Below are 22,057 nucleotides of genomic sequence, written 5' to 3'. Positions count from 1 at the left end.
GTTTTTATATCTGCTGTCTTTCAGACTCTGTGCTATACTCTGATTTCTTTAGACTTACCTTCCAGTTCAATAGTTCTTCTTTCAACCAAATCTAATCTGCTGTTTCACACATCTGTGACTATATTTTTGTATCTAGAATATCTGTCTCTTTTTCAACTGTGCCTTTCAAATTTTAATGCTCTTTATGCGTAGTGGTTTTTCTTTTGTATCCTTAATCATTCAAATTGTGTTTATAGTCACTTTCCTTTTCCCTCACACACTTCCTAATAGTCCGTGCTTTGTAAGAAATGAAGCAGTACTTTTCCTTGTTCTAGTACATAATTCATCTTTGTTCCCCATTTATGTTCAGTTAATGCCTTCATCAGATGTTTCAGCAGGTCTTGATGAGTCAGGGAAGCTCTAAGAACATAGGTTGTAGGGTAATTATCTTTATTAGAAACTGAAATTCCATGTCACCCTGTTGACCCTTCCAGTCTTGTTTTTCTCTCAAAATTTTTAGTCTGGATTTAGAGTCAGTTTCTTCCATCTTTGTACTAAAATATTTTTATTTATAAATCCTGCATTGTTTATCAGGCACTCAATGTCAAAGACTAGTAAATTACTTAGAAGATAGAAAAATCCAGAAAAAGCATTTTGTTATACATTCCAGTCATGCCTGGCCACTTGAGTGAAATTGGGCAAACTGATTAATCTTTCTGATCTCAGCTTCTGGACTAGAATCTGGAGATCTCTGACGTGCCTCCCAGAGTTGTCATTTAGAAATCCCGCTAGCACTTTGAAATAGTTTTCAATTAAGAATGAACTACAAAGGCTGAATAATAACAAGTAGATTAGCATGGTAATCATTTTATGCAACTTTACATTTCATGAAAGTGAGCAAGGCGGTAAGGAATGTTTCAAAGACTATCTGATTTCTGACACCAAAAAAAAAAAAAAAAAAAAATCAAAAGCATCTCAGGTGATGGTTATTACTGGTGCATAAACTCATGTAATTTGCATGCTTTATTTATTCCTTTTACAAGATATAAGTGAATTTTTAAAAGATGTGTAATGGATTCTAAGTGCCAAAGGTTATAAATGTTGAAACTTCCCGTAGACTTATTTAAATGCTACCAAATTCAGCCTTGGTCTTTGGAGAGATGAAAAGACAAAGATAATGGTTCACAACTGGTTTTAAAGTGCTTTGAAAAATCAAGTTCTTAGCATTTCTTATCATCACAAAAAATAGCTTCAAATTCAGTAGAAATTGTAGAGGACATTGTGAGGCAGTTTTCTTCACCCTCGAGCAGCTTATTGCCAGTCATCTCAATTGAATAAACAACTGTAGTTTTTTTTCCCCACAACAACCTGATTTTGTTTGTTTTACCTCTTTGTGCTGTGAAGATGTCCTGTTCACGGTTAAGGTAACAGGGAGTCTCTCTAGGTTATCCCCACCCCTCACCCCCATCTTTAGCTTTCCTTTCCACCATTTCAGTTACCTGGGATGAACCATAGTCTGAAAATATCAAAAGGAAAATTCCAGAAATAAATACTTGATAAGTTTCAAATGACTTTTATTATGATATATCATTAATGTTCCGTTTCAGTCTTAGCTTTATCTCTTCCTATGTCTATGACCAAATTTCTGGAGATGTATACATTGGAATGTATATCATTCATTGTAGGTATATATACATTGGAAAAACATAGTGTATATGGGGTTCAGTACCATCCAAAGTTTCAGGCATTTATGCAACATCTTAGAAATACCTGTGGATGGGGGCAGGTGGTTACTGTGGATTCTTTTATGCTGGTTGTAAATGAGGCCAATTCTTGTTTTTCTTCAGCAGTGAACAGACACAAGCAGCTTTCTATTTAAGAAGAGGAAGTGGAAATCTAATGGAGAAAGCAGTTATATAGTGTTGATTGGGTCTGAGGCAGATATTATGTACTTGAACTCATCTTTGAGATTTTGAGCTATTTCTAATGATTTGGTGGCCGCAGCCCAAGTGTGCAAATGAAGCTGTTCATTTCTAGCAGTGACTCTGTTTCACTAACTGCTGCTGCTGCTTTTTAAAAGTGCTTGTAGTGCGTGTTATGTATTATTGGCTGGTAAGATGTTAGATGTTGTTCTTGCCTTCCTCGGTTAGACAGTTTTAGGTTCTGAGGCCTGTGTTCTTTGAGACTTGGGAATGATTTTTTTTTTTTTTTTTTAATGTTCTTTGGGCCTGAAGTTTTCCACATTTAAAGTTGGGTAGTGTTTTGTGTTTTGATTTTGGTTTTGATATATAAAGTCATGGCTTGTCAGAGCCGCTTGTAAGAGCCCCTTAGATAACAATGTCAAATGGGAAATTGAGGCCTCCAGACTGACTGGACCAGGTCTAGAACTTTCTCTCTAGAGCACACACTGCCTTTCCTTGTTTGACAGCATCTAAAGGAGTCAGATTTATGGAAAGGATCAAGTAGCAAGATCTAGGAAGAAAAGTAGAGGCTTTACCCTGGACATCCTGATGCAATTACTTTATTACCAGAAGGTTTCTCAGTTTCTCCAAGCCTGTTTCTCCTGTGTGAAAGAGGAATAATGCTTACCTCATAGGTCATTGTACAGAGGAGGGATTTTTTTGACAGGGGCATCTGGGCCTGTAGTGGCTGGTGTAACATTTTGTCAGCACAGACTCAAATCACTGCCTCCCTCTTGGGGTCTGCCCAACTGCTGCATTCCCCGCCCTCGGAGTAATTCATGCTCCAGCCTTTCAAACCTTACTGCCTAGTGCAAAGCTTCCTTTGAGCTGACTTGTGACAGTTGATGGGGGTGGAGAGGAGGGAGGTGTGACTATGTCCCTTTTTTCTGTTGGCAGCCATCTATCACACCTGTGAGGCCTCCAACTTCCAGTGTCACAACGGGCACTGCATCCCCCAGCGGTGGGCGTGTGACGGTGACGCAGATTGCCAAGATGGTTCTGACGAGGATCCGGTGAACTGTGGTAAATGCAAATGCCATGGCTCCCACCTGAGCTTCCCCAGTGTCTGCTGTTCAGGAAGAGGCAGCAGATGGGCCAGGAAATGAAATCACGCCCTGCCGCACCCAGGCTTCCACCATGACACTGAGCAAGCCCACCCACTCTGTCGTGCTACCATATGATGTAGTCTTAATTCTCAGGCAGCAGTTTCCCTCTCACAAACAAAAAGTGTAAATGCTGCCATAACACAAAATCAGTATGTAAAGTGCTTTTATGCACCAAATATTTTTAAGCTTCTCTGTCCTTATCCTTTTGCCAAACATTCAAAATTTTCACAGTGTAGTTGTTGTCTACATGCCATTATATATTCTACTCCTTCCATGTTACAGGATTTTTTTCTTAAAAAAGATGTTTCCATATTTCAGTATTTTCTGTAATTAGCATTTTTATGCAAGGTGCATATTCATTTCATGTTACCATAACCCAGTTATGGGTTACTTAGTCCATTCCTGGTTGGGCATTTGAGTTTTACACAATTATAACAGCTGTTTATGTCCTTGGAAGGGAAGGCTCATTTTTCCTTGGAGATATTTCCTGGAATTGTGGGTTAGAAGTGCTGATGGGTTTTCATGATTCTCTTCCAGTGTTTCCAGGTTATTTCCGAGGGACATCTCCACCAGCCACAGACTGCTTGCTTTCCCTAATCTCCCTTGATTTTAGGTTTTATCTCTTTAGTAGTTCTCACTAATACTGAGTATACTTGTTTCTTGTAATTTTAATTTATACTTTTTTTAGAAACTTTGTTTTTTTTTAGTGGCATTAACCATTTCTCCAAGTTGTCTATTCATTTACTGATTGTTTCTGTATGATGTCCCTTGACAAATTTCCTAGGTATATTGACTTTTTACAGGATTAAAACACCTTGTGTTGTCTTATACCTACCTAATCCTCATGGAACTATTCACCAAGCATTGGGTTTGCAAAGGCCATGCCTGTCTTGGTAGAACTGATAAGTCCAGTGCCTGGTAGGACTCTGCTTAGGAGAGAGGGACCTGGCACTAAGGCTTCTGGGCTAAGTATCATGGTACCTTTGTTCTAGTTTAATTTCCCTTGGAACTCATTGTGAAACTTTGGGCTCTTAACATTTCAAGCAAATGTTCTCCAGAAGGGCTTCATGTTAGAATTCAAATTAGAATTCATGAAAGAAAGAAGGTGGCCAGTGATCTCTAGATTTTTTGAAAATCCAGGATTTTGTATTCAGGATTCATGTTTGTCTCTCTTTTTTCCTATTCATAGAAGCTTTTTTCTTCTGCAAAAAAAATACTCAGTTTTTGAATGGGTTGGCCTTTCATCTTGTTCAAAATGGAAAAAGCATAAGATGGCTTATAGTAAAAGTTGTTCTCCCCATCTGCCTAGTTCCTATCCTATCCCCACAAGAAGCCATGGTTTAATATCTTTTCAGAGATGTGGATATGCAGTCATCACTGTGTGACATTATTTTTGTCGATGATGGAGCACATTTACAATGGTGGTCTCAAAAAATTAAATGGAGTTGAGAATGTTCTGTCATTATAACACTGTCGTGTTCCCGACGTCATAGTGCAGCACAGTACTGCTGGTGGTGATGCTGGTGTAAACTGACCCATTGTGCTGCCAGTCAAGTGCCAGGGTAACACACACAAGTACGTAAGGTACCAGTTCTTGATAGTGATAGCAAATAACTAGTGATTGGTTTGTGTGTTTATCATGCTATACTTTTTTGTCATTATTGGAGAGTAAACCCCTTCTACTTAAAGAAAAGTTAACTGTTCAGTAGTCTCCCACATTACACTGGTAACAGCCTCTACATCTTTGTTTACCTCACCTTTTGATTGCTTCAAGAGATCACATTGACTGAGTGACCTATTCTGTACCATCCAAGTTGTGCAACATACTCTGTGACTTTCACATGGTGAAGAAATTAATGAGTGACACATTTCTTAGAATGCACCCATCATTAGATGACGCATGATTGTAGACATTTAAATATAGTCTGTATTTGTGTCCTATTTTACACAAATAATAATACACTATGCATGTTGTTTTGTAGTTTGATTTTTACATAACTCTGGGACAGAAGTTTTTACAGAGTTCTTCAGTCTCCCTCAGCTGTCTAGTGTTCCATGCACAGCCATTTATTAAACAGTCTTCTGCTGATGGACATGGAGGTGGTTTCCATCTGTTACACTTCTGCTTACATTAAGTACAGGTTCTGACCTTTTCCTTACACTGTTTTTCATTTGTGTAAACAGAACACATTATTTCTACACTGGGAGTTACTGGTCAAAGTATATGTACGTTGGTAATTTTACAGCTATTGCCCAGTTGCCCCCAGGGTGGTACGAATCGGAGTCCTGCGAACAATGTAGGTGAGTGCCTGCTCATTTCTTCTTTACCATTCTACTCTGAATTGGATTTCAGAGAAGAAGTGCAATGGATTCCGCTGCCCCAATGGCACTTGCATCCCATCCAGCAAACATTGTGACGGACTGCACGACTGCTCCGATGGCTCGGACGAGCAGCACTGTGGTGAGTCTGCTTCCTGCCCGGGAGGAACACCAGTCCCTGGTGGTTGTGAGTGACGAGTGTCTGTTGGACCAGATCCTTTTGTTTCTTCAGTACCTGCTGTGTTTAGCTTTGAACCAGTTCACACTGAGTCCTGGACTCAGTGGCTGATCAGAAAGGGAGACATGGTTTGGGTAGAGGAGAATAGAAAGAGGATTGAAGTGTGTGGTTATGGGATTAGTTTATACTGTGGTGAAAGGTACTGTTTTGTTGCTATGTGCATTATAAATTGACCGTTGTTTTCGATTGGGCACTTACTTTTACTTGATTGGTTTTTTTTTAGTGTTGCTGATTATCACTCCAGAAATATTTTTAGGCCAAGTGACCCTTTCTAGCCCATTTTCTTTAGACCAAGAAAGATGGTCTTGGGTCAGTTGTACACCTCTTTGGTGGATATTGTAATCACCCAGGGAGCTCTAAAAGCTGCTGGTACCTGGGCTTCATCCCCAGATATTTCAAATTAGTCTAGGGTATGACTTGGGTGTTGAGATTTTTTTTTTCCTTACAGTATTCCAGGAGATTCTAGTGTGCAGTTCAGGTTGAGAGCTAATGGGTTAATACAAACTGGCCTGTAGGTGAGATTTGGCCCAAAATCTGTTCTTTTAAATGAAGTTATATTTCAATCCAACACTTCCCTTTGCTTACATATGCATACTGCCCTCATTGCTGTAGTGGCAAAATCAAGTAGTTGTAACAGAGGCTGTTTGTTAAGTGTCTGCAGAGCCTAACAGTTTGCTCTCTGGTTGTGTTAGTTTGGGGTTTTCCAGAGAAACAAAATCAATAGGATACACACACACACACACACACACACACTCATCATACACAGCAGCCCTCCTACCCGCTATGTATGTGTGGAGAGAGACTTATAAGGAATTGACTTACACAGTAATGGAGGCTGGCAAGTTCAAAATCTGTAGAGTGAGCCAGCAGGCTGCAGACCCAGGGGTAAACTGAGGTCACAGTTTAAATTTGAAGGCTGTCAAGCTCCAGACCCAGAAGAGAGCAACTGTAATTCAAATCCAAAGGCCTTCTTCTTGCTATGCTCTCATGTGGCCTTTTCTCTGCCTATATCTCTAGATAAGGACACCAGTCATGTCGGATTAGGGCCCCAGCCTATGACTTCATTTAACCTTAAGGACCTTTTTAAAGAACCCCTCTCCAAATATAGTCACACTGGGGCTCAGGCTTCAACATAGGAATTTAAGCTGGAGGGAGGAGCACAATTCACTCCAGAACTCTGGTCTCTTTTGGAGAAAGCTTCTTGACTCCTGTGTTAGAGTCAATATCATATCAGTAATGATTCAGATCATGGGCTTTGGTGCCAGACAGCTCTGGATTTCAGTTTTGGCTTCACCCTCATCAGCTGTGTGCTCTTGGCAAAATACTTAATACTGCTACCCTTGTTTTCTCGTTCTGTAAACAGAGACAGTAAAATCTTTTTTAATGTTGTTTTGAGGGTTTAATGATGCACTTTATGTCAAGTGCTTTAGCTGTGGGCTTGGCACAAGCAAGTGCTGTTACTGTTGTTTCCTGAATGCACATCTGAACCAGCGTGCGATGCCCACGCCCAGTGCTCATGGCCCTTTCTCCTTGCTGGCTCCCTTTTAGAGCCCCTCTGTACGCGCTTCATGGACTTCGTGTGTAAGAACCGCCAGCAGTGCCTGTTCCACTCTATGGTGTGTGATGGGATCATCCAGTGCCGCGATGGATCAGATGAGGATGCCACCTTTGCAGGATGTTGTGAGTGGGGCAGCTGGGGGAGGTCACTCACGGACATGGGGTTTGGCTGCCCGGGGACACGCCTCTCTCTGGGTATCAGGTCTGACTGAGTGTCTGAGGTCACCTTTCCTGATAGTTACCTCGTTGCTTCAGAAGTGCTGCTTTTAGCTTTGGTGTAGGTATGAACAGGAGGCTGGTGAATGCCCACAGTCTTGGCTCAGTTTCACCTTATACCAGAGGCCTTTCTGGCCAGTCTGTATTGAATGCCAATCTCTGTAGTGCCCCCCGCCCGTTCTGTGCTCCAGAGGTCCTCATGGCATGCATCCCCACATTGCTCACTGTATTTTTCTGTCTGCCTCTGCTGCTGCCACGCAAGGGTCAAAGGAGCAGGGACTTTCCTTTGTTCATTGCCATAGCCCTGTTTCTCAGAGTGCCCTGCATTTGTGTTTGTTTGCTTGGGTTGCCATGGCAAAATGCCACACGCTGGATGACTTGGACAACAGAAATGCATTTTCTCTTGGAAAAAGGAGGCTGGGAGTTCACAGTCAAGGTGTTGGCGGGGTTGGTTTTCCCAGAGGCCTTTCTTGACCTCATAGGTGGCCATCTTTTCCCTGTGTCCTTGCATGGTCTTTCTTCTCTACGTTTCTGTGTTCAGATTTCTTCTTCCTCTTCCATGGACAGCAGTCGTATTGGATTAAGGCTCACCCTGATGACCTCATTTTAACTTACCTTTTTAAAGACATTACCTCCAAAAAAATCACCTGTCTAAAAGTATTAGGGGTTAGGATTTCAATCTATGAGTTTTGGGGGGATAAACTCAGCCCATAATAGTACTCAATAAAGGACTGTGGAAAGGATTAATAACTAGAATGTGTGCTCTGTTAAGATCAGGTTTGGCTTTTGCTTTCAAGGAATCCTTCAGCACAATAATGGCTCTTGGCAGAGGATGTTTTTCCTCTCTCCCGTTCTGAGCATCACTCCTACTCTGACTTCTCCAACACGGAAGTAATCTGGACTTTATGGGTGTTTGTTCCTTATGTAGCCCAAGACCCTGAGTTCCACAAGGTCTGTGATGAGTTCGGTTTCCAGTGTCAGAATGGAGTGTGCATCAGTTTGATTTGGAAATGTGATGGGATGGACGACTGTGGGGACTACTCTGATGAAGCCAACTGTGGTGAGCATCAGCCTCCTCGCACCCCAGCCCTGAAGTTATGGTGACACCTGTGGCTAAGGAAGGGATGCTTGCCAGCATTCTCACCTGCACACTTTGCCCTCTCCTTCCTCAGTAGCAACTACCTCCAGCTCTTGAATCCCCATACGAAGAATTGAGTGAAGCGGGAACTTACACCTAGTAGATGTGGGAAATTTTTATTATGTTTCCTTTTGTTTGCTCAGTTGCAAGGACCACATTATATATATAAAGAATGCAGTGGGTAAAGGATTGTGGTAAATATTGTAGAATGCGTCATCCCCACCACCACCCTAAAAATTATAGACCACAGCATCTCAATTGGGCTGTCATCAATAGTTAGACTATTGCTTTGGTAAAATGTCAGAATTACATGTCAGGTGATCATTCTCAGTATAACAATATGTAGTCATCGCTGGGTGCAGTGGTGCACACCTGTAATCCCAGCAGCTCAGGAAGCTGAGGCAGGAGGAACGCTATCCTCAGCAACTTAGGTCCTAAGCAACTTAGACCCTCTCTCAAAAAAATAAAAAAAATAAAAAGGGTTGCAGATGTGGCAGAGTGTTCCTGGGTTCAGTCTCCAGCACCCCCCAAAAAGAAAAAATGTAGGTCATGAGTTTGGAGCTGGGAAGATGGAGTACTGTGAGTTTATGGGTATATTCTGTTGCCCCTTGGGTTCATAAAGTTGCCTTATCTTTTTTGAGAGGGAAATGCCACTGGCACTGGACAGGGGTATCCAGGATAGTGCCTCTAGGTGGAGCTTGTGCTCACTGTGGTACAGGAGAAATGACTGATACCGTTGTTGATCTCTGCAGAAAACCCCACAGAAGCCCCAAACTGCTCCCGCTACTTCCAGTTCCGCTGTGAGAATGGCCACTGCATCCCAAACAGATGGAAATGTGACAGGGAGAACGACTGTGGAGACTGGTCTGATGAGAGGGACTGTGGAGGTGAGAGGCTCTAGGGTGCTGGGTCAACCCCACAGCCGAGACACAGCAGGATAGGTTGACCTGTTTGCACAGATTATAACTTTGTCTCTTTAGTGCCTGGCTTATTCTGTACTTTTCTGGCTTTTTGGGGAGGATCAACCCTGAGGAGTTTTCGATCTTTCCTCCCATTTGCAATCAGGGTGCTTGGTTTTTATTGCCAGGGTTATTCATTCCTGATTTTGCAGGGCACAATGAGATGCCCAGAGCCTTGCCACTGACCAGCAGCATTCACATCTCCTTGGAGCTTGTTAGAACCTCAGTCTCTGCCCTTCCCCCACACCTACTGAATGGGAATCTGAATTTTAACAAGGTCGCCAGTCCTGCCTGGGCTGTGATTCCTCTGAGGAACACTGATGTGGGGTGCATGCTTTCCCTTTCCTTTTTGGCATTGTCTCCAAACCAAGTCTTGAGGTAGTTGTGATGAATTAACTAGAGCAGTTTGGCCTTGGTAGGAATTCTCTATCTGTCCTGTATCTTCCAAGTCAGCTGTTCACCTTTTGTTTGCTTTCAGAAACACCTACAAAAGCAAGGCCATCTGAACATTAGCTCCTATCCACTACAGCAGTATGTAAATCTACTAACCAAAGGGGAAACAAATATCATCTGTTCTGACACTGCATTATGAATGATTTTTAGATGGGCTGCAGTACAGAGCTGTGACTGTCACTAGCCTCTCTTGGCTGGTGCAGCTAAAAGGGGGATTTGGTTTGGAACACATTTTAGTCTGAGGTCAAACTTCTGGTAACACTTTGGGTTTTCTTTTTGGTGTTTTTCTCAGATTCACATATTCTGCCCTCCCCCACTCCTGGGCCCTCCACGTGTCTGCCCAATTACTTCCGCTGCAGCAATGGGGCCTGCGTGATGGACACCTGGGTATGTGACGGGTACCGGGATTGTGCAGATGGCTCCGACGAGGAAGCCTGCCCCTCGCTTGGTGAGTCCTGGTCTCAGCTCTCCGTGGTACCTGTTCCTGTATCGAGGATGTTCTGGAGCACGCTGTAGGCATAGCCTGACTGCCCTGTGCTACTCACCAATAGGGTGCTTCCAGGGCAGGGAGACTTCAGTGCTTTTCCCTGGATCAGACCCATGGGAACTCAGAAATGGAGCATCCCGTCTTCTGTAACTGCCCTCTGAACTTCCTACTGGAAAAGGCCAGCCACCCTTATTTCCCCGCGACCGCTGCAGGCAACCTTTGCTTCCTTCTCTGTGGGAAATTATAGTTGAGATTACAGGGAGGTTTTTGTGTGTATATTACACTCTCAGGGGAGAGGGCCCAATTTTCCTGCTTGGTAGTTGTCTAGCTGGTCCTTCTAAAAGAAGGGTGAGCACTGCCATCTAGTGGCTGCACAGAGGCAGCTGAAGAGCTGTGCAGTAAACCATTGCTGTAGGCAGGGCCCACCTTGAGACCCCATCTAGTGCCAGCCCCCCACCACAGGCAGAGCATGGGTGAGGATGCCGAGTTTCCCTAAGCAGGAGTCTATTTCAGATTCACTTATAAACTGCACTTTGCATCATCCTTGCCGTGGCTGATCTCCTGGTTGCCCCTAGATGACATTGTTCATCCCATTGCTTCCCTGTTTTTGATATGTCGTTAGCGATTCTCAAGGTATGGCACAAGGACTCCTCTATAATGGAATCACCTGCAGTGTATAAAAATGCATAGCATCAGAACTTCTGGGTGGAGCCCAGGAGATACTCACATGATTCTAAAGTTCATTAAAGCTTGAAATTCTTGCTTCAAACAAGTACAGTGTGATTCTCCCTGTCAAACCTCACCCCTGCAGAGCTTCCCAGACTCCTTTAGCTGATGCCCAATCTCACTGAACTTAGCCGTTGTCCTTTGGGTTCTTGACTGTTATCTGCTGTACATCGCTTCCTAATGGCAGGTCTCCTGTTTGGGGATGATACTGTAAATTACTTGGAATTTTCTCCTGTGTCTACCACAACAACAGGCAAATAGCAGCCCATAAGTGCTTCTCAAATTAAAACAAATTGTAAAAAAGGATTAAAAAAGCCATAAAAACCCTTTTGTCTTTAACCATTCCCACCTATGTATTGAATTATCCTTCTCTCACAGTTGATTTTGGTTCTTAAAACTCTGACCAGAACTAGCCAGTTCTGACTCATCAGAAGAGCCAGTTCCTTGCTTTATGTCTCACTCAGCTTTTGTGTTCTTGGTTGTCTGTAGCTCCCTGATGCTCTTCCATGTAGAAGACTCCTAGCTGATTTTTCTTCCTGGCATCAGCCTTCTTTTCATTTTATCTTCTATTAAGATGCATGCAGGTGGATAGTCAGCTCTCCCCCACTTGGGAGCCTTCCCATGACTCCTATCTTCTTCAGGAACAAGGGGCCTGGTTTACTTGGCTTAGCTTTCTAGGACCTTGGTAATTTTAGGGTTTATTTCTGAGGCTGGTCAGCGTTCCCAGAGAAGATTCCTTCGATCTTCTGCCTGCACAATAGGATCAAGATCTCACTGATAGAGGTCTCAGGAAGAGAGTGAGGTCTTCGCATTTTGCTTCTGTAGGTTTAATCCTCAGTTTACCAGTAAGATATTCTTGTTCTCAATTATGCCTGTCTAAAACAGCTCTTGGTTTTCATTCTGTCCAAATAACAACCCACCAGTCTGTTATTGGGGTGATGTATGGATGATAGTCTCATGGGGCTGTTGGGGTAGAAGGATGTAGGGAGTGTAGCTATCCTTTTTTTTTTTCCACCGGAGATGGAACCTAGGGCCTTGTGCATGCTAGGCAAGTGCTGTCCCACTCAGCTACATCCCCAGACCCTGTAATTGCTTCTTAAACAGTTCCTCTTAGTTAGTTTCTTTACTTTGCCTTTCTCCCTCCTCGTTAGACCAGTTTGTGAACTTTTTGAGGGTTGGTGATGTTGACCTAGTTGCTTCCTAGCTCTCTCCTCTGACAGCTTGGGATAGGCTATGGCCTTCTCTGGTCTCTTTAATCACTTATCACTGTCTGCTTTCCAGCTTCCCCAATTTTTTTCCTTTCTTTTTTTTTTTCTTTTTTTTTTTGGAGCTAGGATTGAACCCAGGGATGCTTAATCACTGGACCACATCCCAGCCATTTTTTCATTTTAACACAGGGCCTCGCTAAGTTGCTAAGCATCTTGCTACATTGCCGAGGCTAGCCTTGACCCTGGGATCCTCTTGCCTCAGCCTTCCAAGCCCCTGGGATTATAGGCATGTGCCACCACACCCAGCTTCCAAATTTGTTGCTTTTGTCTTTTTTCCCATTATTTGTACCCTTTTGGGTTTAGGTCTTAAAATTATCTCTCAGCTAGGTCTTTAGTCAGGGTCTGAGAGGGAGCAAATTAAGTGGTGGTGTCCAGAGCGCACACGGGTCTCTCCAGGTCCCCTTTGCAATTCCTAAGGCACTGTGCTCTCCTAACACATTGAATTGGTTTCTGTTACTGGCCAGCTTGCATAATACTGAAAACTGAGTTTTAAAAATATTTTTTTTCTAGCAAATGTCACTGCTGTCTCCACTCCCACTCAGCTTGGGCGATGTGACCGATTTGAGTTTGAGTGCCACCAACCAAAGAAGTGCATCCCCAACTGGAAGCGCTGTGATGGCCACCGGGATTGCCAGGATGGCCAGGATGAGGACAACTGCCGTGAGTAGTTTGAGAGTGCTTTGGCCCCAGGCAGATTTCCAGAGTGTGAAATATCCCTTTGCCCTGCTTCGTTTCTGGGTCAGCACACACCCATGTGTGTGAGTTAGTGCAGTTTTGTGTACCCATGTTGCGACTATGTCATCCCCAAGGGCTTTGCTACATAGACACACATCATATCATCTGGTAGCCACATTCTTTCTAATAAGCTGCCTGAGATATTTTAAACAATAGGAGCAGATCTAACAAAAATATTTTCTAAGTAAGTGAGAAAAATTAATAGTTTTTTTTTCTTTTTTTGCTTGATATGTTTAACTGTTTAAAAACACCAAGGGATCCAGCCTGTATCCTCTATATTTGCATTCATTCTTCTGAAAGTGTTAAGTAAGGCACAGAGTCTGTGTTGTTGGGGGGATTACCTCCAGCACCTTATTAAGAGGTTCAGTCATCGCCCCTAGGGTAATTCTAGTTGGAGGCAGAGAATGCTGGCCACACATGGAATGATGACCAGGCAGCCTGAGCCTGCTCTGAGATGACATGGACACTGTATCAGTGTGTTGAGTTCAGAATGGGCTGTGGTGCCTGTTCCTTGCGGAGAGGTTCCTTGGAGTAGGTGATGGAGGGAGAGACACTGGCTTTTGCACAGGCTGAGGTTCAAAGTGTCACCTTGGCAGGGATGGCCTACAGGAAGCAGGGGGTGAAGTCAGAAGTCAGACACAGAGATGAGCTCATGTGTTTCAGCCTCATCCCACCGGTTTAATACCTTTTGGTCTCTGGTTGCACTGAGGCCACCTTTGGCCTGATGGGTACAACTGTAATGGCCCTGGAGGGGTGTGACTGAAGAGTGCTCATTCCCTGCCATCAATGTGCCTCTGATGATGGGCTACCCTAGCTCAGGCCTCCTGCTTTGCAGGCTCTCCTCCATCTATCCACCCATGACTGCAGACAGCCAGTGTCCCAGCCAGTCACGTAGTTTTACTTCCAGAAAGAACATTTCTTCATGCTCATCTGACTTCTGCCCTGGTGAACCTAGAAGAGAATGGCAAAGTCCCTCCTATCTATCTACAGAGAGGCTTCCAGCCCTGACCCCAGCAGCGAGCTCTCCATTCTTTTTTTTTTTTTTTTAATTTGGTGGCAGGGTAGAAGTTACTGAGGGTTGAACTGAGGGGCACTCGACCACTGAGCCACATCCCCAGCCCTATTTTATATTTTATTTAGAGACAGGGTCTCACTGAGTTGCTTAGTGCCTCGCTTTTGCGGAGGCTGGCTTTGAACTTGTGATCTTCCTTCCTCAGCCTCCTGAGCCTTTGGGATTACAGGTGTGCACCACTGAGCCCAGCCTCTACATTTTTTTTTGATCCCTGTTCTAATCCCACTTTTTCCTCTTAAAATGAAGATTCCTTAATGAAAAACTAAGCCCCCAAATGGAGCCCTATCAAATCTTACCATTTCAAGATAGAATAGGGTCTAGGGCAGAGGAGGTTAGTTATCCCTTAGTTTCTCTTAATTCAGTAGTGAAGAAATTTATGTAACTTAGAGGGATCACATGGAGAGTACTTATAAAAAAATGAACATTTAGTGATCCCACCTCGGTCTGCTGAATCAAGAGCAGTGGGAAGGGGTGCTTGAGAACTCATCCTTTTAAAAGAGCCCTTTCTCATGCTTAGCATTACAAAAGTTTGCCAAATGCCTGCCCTTTGTAGATATTTTTCCCAGTGAGGCTTAGGAAGAAAGGGAAGTGGGAATTGGCCATCCCTCCTGTCTCTGTAGCACATTTCCCCACAGGGTGTCTTACTAGGCTTTCCCTGCAGAGTCTGGTTAGGAGGAAGGACTGTATGTCCTCAGAATCTTCAGTCTGGCGGGATGAAAATTGGTTGATCAAGCATGATGTGGCCGGCACTGATCAGCTATGGGATACAGTCTGGTGGGAGGACCACAAATCAGCAGCTGTGTTTCAGTGCAAGGTGGGCAGTAGCAAAAGCATCTCCAAGGAACCAGCGTAGTTCAGAGTGGACCTGGTCGTCCTCCAGAGAGGTGGCAGCTGGTCAGGAAAGGGATGATAATGTCTAAGGAGCAGGTTTTGTTTTAAACCTTTTTTTTTTTTTTTTTCAGTTGTAAGTGGACACAATACCTTTATTTTGTTTGTTTATTTTTATGTGGTGCTGAGGATTGAACCCAGAGCCTCACACATGCAAGGCAAGCGCATTAATGCTGAGCCACAACCTCAGCCCCAGTTTTGTTGTTTTTAGGAGATGGGGTCTTACTACATTGCCCAGATTGGTCCTAAACTCTTGGGCTCAGGCAGTCCTCTTGCCTCAGTATCCAGAGTGGCTAGGACTACAGTGTGCCCTGCAGAGTTTTAATGGAAAAAGCGGGGAAAGGTGGCAGATGGTGGGCATCCCAGCCACTGGGGACAGCATGAATACCCAGAGGCTCAGAGACACTGGGGAGCACCTCCGTAGAGGGCCATGGGCAGGGAAAATGGTAAGTACATAGAGACAAGCTGGGCACTTGGGTACAACGGCCATGCTTAGGGCCCCTTATCCCCTGTCACAGGGAACCATTAATTATTTTAGAGAGTGGTGTTTGTATTTTAAATCACTTGGACTTCATCATGAGAGAAATGAATTAGAAGGGGAGGTGAGATTGGAGGCCATGTACTACTGAGGCAGCCAATGTGATGGGGCTGTGAGGTGAGAAAGGAAGAAGGCACATTGTATATTAGAGGTGATGTTCGTAGCAGCCATGAGTCCTTGGCTGTGGAGATCAGCAGGAAGGAAGAGAGGCGAAACTAGAAGGAGGAGAGGATAAACTGTCCAGAGAAGAAACTAGAAGGCTGATGCTGCTAGCTTGGGTGGGGCATGTGCAGGTTTCCCTGTGGGGCCAGGGACCACGAGGGGTGGAGGATGGGCACTGGAGTCAGGGCTGGTGTGTGGCATCTTGGTAGGAAGCGAGGCATGTGGGCCAGCAGCTGGGAGGAGTTGCCCTTCCCATGTTGCATCAGCAGTCAGTCTTGCTGGAGACCCTCTGCACCTAGCCCCTCATGAGCCTTCGCCAGTTTTCACACTCTGTGGTCTCCTTTAACAGGCTCTGTAGCTATGGGCTTGTGGAGACAGATTCCACCAGGTCCTTTAGGTCTTGACAGGCTTCTGACCTGAGAGAAAAATCGTCTCAAGATTTAGCCTGACATGTAAAATGTATTTATTCTCACAGCAAATAGATTTTTCTCCTAAATGTACTTTTTCTACAGGGGTCATGAGGCCCTCATTGTTCACGCCTCCTTCTTTTTCATGAATGTCACTTCTGCTTTCATCTTGGCTGTCTGAAGGAGCCTTTCTTTGTCCAGAAGTCAGGAAGTTTGATAAGTTGCTTCGTAGGGGTCTTTGTTTCAAAAAATACCCTTTGACTTTTCCACTTTTTCAATTTGCAAGCTAGGGTGATTTTTGTTTGTTTGGTTTGCTTTTTTCTTGGAAGCTGTGAAGGATCCCATTATTAACCTTCTGCTCTTGGTCAGTGATCAGGACCTGAATAAATTCAGATGCTTTTGGGGGAAGAACCCCTGTATATCATTGCACCTGCTCTTGTCACGTGGAACTCGGGAACCAGAAAGATTCGATTCTATTGCCTTATTTATTTGTATTTGTTTCATTATTATGCCTTTCTGCTTTCTTACTTTTTTGGGGATCTTTTTTTATTTTTCTCTTTGCTTTATCCTAAGCAGTCTTCTTCAGGCTGCTGCTACTTTGTTCTGTTTGCTGTTAGCATCATTTCTGATTCTTTGTAAATGGCCCTGCTCTGTTTAAAAGGTCATTACCAAATTGGATGAAAATTTGGAAAGCATGCTTGTTACATCTGCAGGTAATGCAGAGTCAACAAAAGCACTTATTTTCTGGTAAAATAATCAGGACTCAAAAAGAAAAATGAACACTTGGTAATGGAAATGTACCTTCCATTATTCTCATGTAAATCATATATTTATTTCACTTAATTGTTAATAACCTTGTGATTTTGGTATTGTCTCCATTGTAGAGATAGGAAAATTGAGGCTCTAAGAGAGTCATCCAGTCAGTACCAGACTGGGATATTTATTTAGATAGAAGGTCATGATCTTTCTGCCATTATATCTGTGTAGAGAGTTTTTTTTTTTTAATGCCAAGATAAGAAACAATTTATTATAGAGAGAAGAAAAATTTCTCGTCCCAAATATAGAAATCTGTACAACTTTGCCACAATCAATATACATGAATTGTACAAACTTATACCAGTTCATAATTTACCAAATAAAAGATGACTAACAAAGTTCACAAAAATAGATGGTGGTTTGTGGAAAAGATTTTTACCTAATTAAGTGTGTAGAGAGTTTTTATCAGAGAAGAATACACAAACCTAACAGAGAAATCAAACAGAACTTAGTACAAAAGTCTACACTTATGTTAAAATAATGAATGCAGTGGGCCTCTGGGACATTAAAAGAGCAGAGCAGGTTGATCCCACACTCACCAAAGTGATAGAACATCTGAGCCAAGTAAGAGATCATATGACAAGGTGAACGCTAAAAATAACCAACAAAGAGGCAAAGACCTACAATGTTCCTCCTGGTGATAGTAACCTATTAATTGGCATTCTTTAAATCTGTGTTTTCCGGCTGTTTCAAATTTGTCTTATTCACAAGGATGTTGCTTATTTCAGGGTCTTAAAATCAAGATGTGCTGTCTCCGCAATTTTCCTAAATCCATTAATCCGATCACCTTATGAAAAAGAAAATGGGATGAGTGTGGCATGATTCCCTCAGAGAAGCTGGCCCCTGCTGGCCACTACTTCTGTTCTAAGTGCCCATCCACCATTTCTTTAATAATCATTTAAGAATTTGCAGAGATTAATGGCAACCTTATTTCCAGAATCTCAAATCTGGGTTTTCTTGCTTTTAAAGTTTTGAGATATATTTTATAAGGAAGCCTCAAACATCTTCTAGCAGTCCTATTCAACTGTTGTTTGGCAATAGTTTTCTCATATTCTTATCAAGTGGTAGATGGGAATCTTGTGTTTTCCAAATGGTCCCCTTCTGAGCAGTATCCCTCTCTGACTGTCCTGTATGAAGTGGCGTCACTGCCCGCCCCTTTAACTCAGACACCATTACTCTATGTTCTTTTGTGGCTCTTACATTATCTGAAATGACGTATTTGTTGGTTGGCTTGTTTGTAGCTTCTCTCAAGAGAAGATAATCTCTTTGACAGTAGGTGCCTTGTCTTTCCTATACATGTTCTTAGTGCCTGGAGCTGTTCCTGATGCCTGCAGGACCTCCTTTAATGCTCAGTGCATGGGAGGGTGAAGTCTGTCTTGGGATCCTGAGACTGTTACAGCAGTGGTTCTTGAACTTTTTTGTAGAACTCCAGTATGCTTGTATATGTAATGCAGTTGTCCACCCTCGCCCCCCCAAGACAAACCATTTTCAGCTCAGTGTATAATAGATTTCTGTAATACAATGATTTTCTTGAAGTGTGGGATTATAGTTTGTGAAAAGCCTCATAAGTGGTTTTTGTAGTTCCCGTGTCCCTTTGTATCTGCAGATTCTGTATCTGTGTATTTAAATAATTGTGGAGTGAAAATATGTATTTACATACATATATAAAATGTATTTGTACTGAACATGTAAGACTTTGGTTCTTGTCATTATTCTATAAACAAAACAGTATAATACTGATTTGCAAAGCATTTACATTGTATTAAGTATTATAAGTAATCTAGGGAAGATTTAACATATACAAAAGGATGTGTATGAGTTATATGCACAAACTGTGCCATTTTATATAGGGGACTTGAGCATCTTTGGAGTTTGGTGTCTGCAGGGATCCTCCAGCCAATCTCCTGCAAATGGTGTGGGACCACTGCACTGTATTAGTTTTTTTTTTTTTTTTTAAAGCAAGTACTAAGCTGAAGCCATCCTAGAGACTCATGCAGTGTTATTAATTCTTTTGTATGAAAATTCATCAATTGAGAACAATTGTTAAGTGTTCCATTCCTGCTCTCACTACCTTTCTCCCTGGCAATCCTCATACCTTTTTACCTCTAAGAAAATATTCCTGGATCCTTTAACCATTTCTGTTGACAATCCTGGTGGTTCTCCTATGAACACTATGCGATTTCTCTACCTCTGTCTCAAAGAGTGGTTCTGGCCAGCAGAGATTCTCAGCCTGGCCAATTTTCCTGATTCACATGGGAGCTTTTAAATACTTCATCTGCTGAGCTCCTACTATGCTCTGCTACAGGAGGTTTGGGGCAAGTCCTAGAAGTCTGTACACTTTAGAAGTTCCCTAGGAGACTGTTAAAGAATTACTGCTATTGATTCTTTGCTCTTAGATGACTACAGTGACTGAGAAGTCCTTTTGGTAATTTCTTTTTCTATTAATACCCTGGAATAGAATTTAGAGAGTGTGATTAAAGAAATTTATTTAAACTATTTTAGATGAAGCTTTTTATTTTTTTAACCTGGAGTGTAGGCATGGTTCATCATGTTGATATAAAATGGTATAGTCATGTATGGTAGAGTGCATGTATTTACTTGCACATGGGATGGAGGGTAAGAGCTACCACGGGTTTTGTTCCTGAATCCCAATGGAGAAATTATAATCTGGGCTCAGGAAACCAAGATAGAATCCCAACATAAGATCTGGACAAACACAGGGGCTGGAGTGCATATCGGTTTTCCGGCCACTGTAATGAATTACCTCAGACAGAGTATCATGGAACAACACTTTTATTTTCTGATAGTTCTCTGAGTCTGAAATCTGACACGGTGTCACTGGGCTAAAACCAAGGTGATGGCAGAGCAGTTCCTCTGGAGGCTCTAGGGGAGAATCTGTTTCATTGCTTTTGCCAGTTTCTGGGGCTGCCCTCTAGAGGCTCATGGCTTCTGCCTCCACCTGAGAGTCAGCAGCGCTGGATCTCTGGGACCCTCCTAGTGTTTTTACAAATCTGCCTCTGGCCACATCCAGGAAAGGGTCTCACCTTGAAGAACCCATGTGGCTACATGGGACCATCTAAAAATCTAGGCCGGACTTCCTTCATCAAAGTCCTTTATTTAATCGCATCTGTGAAGTCCCTTTTGCTAAGCAAAGTAACTTACCGGCAGGTTCCAGGAATGAGAATGTGAAAGTCTTTGACTTGGAAGTGCAAGGTTAATTTTAGATGCTGGCTTTGGGTCTCTGGCATAGCCCTTCCTTGTCTGGGCTGGAGTAGGCAGGTGTGGGTCTGGATAATGAAGGCCTGAGGTACCTGCATCTGGGCCTGGTCCTGATCATCCTTGGGCAGCAGATTTGCTCCCCATAGCCATTCTCTCCTTTACTCTTCCTTTAGTGTCATTTGCAATTACATTGTTACCACTGCCTTTCTAGAGCCTTCCATGCTGGAGAGAAGATGAAGTTTTGGTTAGTAGCCTGCTAAGTTACATACTCTTAACTAACTTTACCTTTATTTTGCATTATTTCTTTTTCTATGAAAATATTTTGAAACTTATACAATTAAAAATATTTCATCAAGTGGGCACACCTCTCAACATTATTGTGATACATCTCATTATTTTTATTACTCAAGCCAGAAGTCAGAGTGTCATTCTAGGATCTAAGAATAGAACAGACTAATTAGTACTGTGGAGTCCTAGCTACAGCTTGTTGGTACCTGCCAGGAACCACTTAGGTGCTTGATCTCACTAGCTCCCTGCAGACACAATAGCTGTAGAATTGTCACCCACTTTTCATAGGAGAACTGCACTTTGGTTATATTAAGCAGCTTGCTCAAGCTTACACAGAAAGAAGACTTAAACCCTAGTTTGCCTCCAAGTCTCACATCCTTCCTGAAGGGAGATCCAGTTGTTAACAATGAATCAGATGGTGCAATGGCACCGGTGCACGTTCTCCTCCACATTACAGAAAGGTATTTTGAAGCAGAAGTTGATTAGCTGAAAGAATTCAAACTACTTTTTCTAACCATGGGTGAACCTGGACCTTCGGTGCAAATTGGTCCTTCCCCAGGTTCAGGAAGGCTCTTTGTGTTTCAGCCACACACAGCACCTTGACCTGTATGAGCAGAGAGTTCAAGTGTGAGGATGGTGAGGCCTGCATTGTACTCTCGGAGCGCTGTGACGGCTTCCTGGACTGCTCAGATGAGAGTGACGAGGTGGCCTGCAGTGGTGAGTACCTTGCACACTGTGGGTGCTTCTAGCTTGGAGCTTCTAGAACTTTCCCTAAGTCTGAAAATGAGGGTTGGGGCACAGCTCAGTGGTGGAGCACTTGCCTAGCATATGCAAGGCCTAGAATTCCATCCCCAACACAGCAAAACACAAAACAGAATCTGGAACTGAAATGGATTTGGGCCCCGCTTCGTGGCACCAAGTGAGCTGAGGCCTGGCCCATCTCTGATATAACTTCCCTCTACCTCCTACCTTTTGGTGAAGGGGCTGGTCTTGGATTTATCTTCAACAGACTTCTTGCCTTTTGCTGATATGCCATTGCTTTCTCAGAGCCTCAAACTGCTGATGGGGTTAACTCAGTCCTCCCTGGAGAGTATTTAGTGGTACATCCTGCTATGGCATTGTCCATGAACTTGCAATGTTCTCTTTTAGAATCAAGTTTAAATTGCCTTGGGCAGGAAGGAGGTGAAATGCCAGGAACAATAACATGATTGGAAATGTGGGAACCCTAGGGAAGGTTGTAGAGGGAGGCGTGAGCTATATTTTCTGGAATTTCTTTTCAGTTAGTGATTGTGATCTCCTGACAATTTAGAATGCAGCAGCCCTGCTTAAAAGCCGGGGTTCTTTGAAATTTGAGAATTTATAAGATATAACTTTACTCCTTATCTCTTCAGATGAGTTAACTGTATACAAAGTACAGAATCTTCAGTGGACAGCTGACTTCTCTGGGGATGTAACTTTGACCTGGATGCGGCCCAAAAAAATGCCATCTGCTTCTTGTGTATATACTGTCTACTACAGGTGGGTC

At 43.1% G+C, this 22,057-nt stretch overlaps 1 protein-coding gene across 3 annotated transcripts in view; it reads left to right on the top strand.

Annotated features, from left to right (window-relative positions):
• Window positions 1–22,057, top strand: part of Sorl1 (sortilin related receptor 1) — a 158,239-nt gene that overhangs the window by 112,529 nt on the left and 23,653 nt on the right. For all 3 annotated transcript variants that reach the window (XM_015489718.2, XM_015489720.2, XM_015489719.2), the window contains 9 exons: window positions 2,838–2,963; window positions 5,400–5,507; window positions 7,152–7,283; window positions 8,305–8,436; window positions 9,267–9,401; window positions 10,219–10,374; window positions 12,918–13,067; window positions 21,118–21,249; window positions 21,924–22,050. In XM_015489718.2, coding sequence (XP_015345204.1) covers window positions 2,838–2,963; window positions 5,400–5,507; window positions 7,152–7,283; window positions 8,305–8,436; window positions 9,267–9,401; window positions 10,219–10,374; window positions 12,918–13,067; window positions 21,118–21,249; window positions 21,924–22,050 — 1,198 coding nt within the window. The remainder of the gene's footprint in view (window positions 1–2,837; window positions 2,964–5,399; window positions 5,508–7,151; window positions 7,284–8,304; window positions 8,437–9,266; window positions 9,402–10,218; window positions 10,375–12,917; window positions 13,068–21,117; window positions 21,250–21,923; window positions 22,051–22,057) is intronic.

Source organism: Marmota marmota, unplaced genomic scaffold, assembly GCF_001458135.2.
Source record: "Marmota marmota marmota unplaced genomic scaffold, marMar, whole genome shotgun sequence".
NCBI lineage: Eukaryota > Metazoa > Chordata > Mammalia > Rodentia > Sciuridae > Marmota > Marmota marmota.
This window is presented reverse-complemented; position numbering and strand designations above follow the sequence as displayed.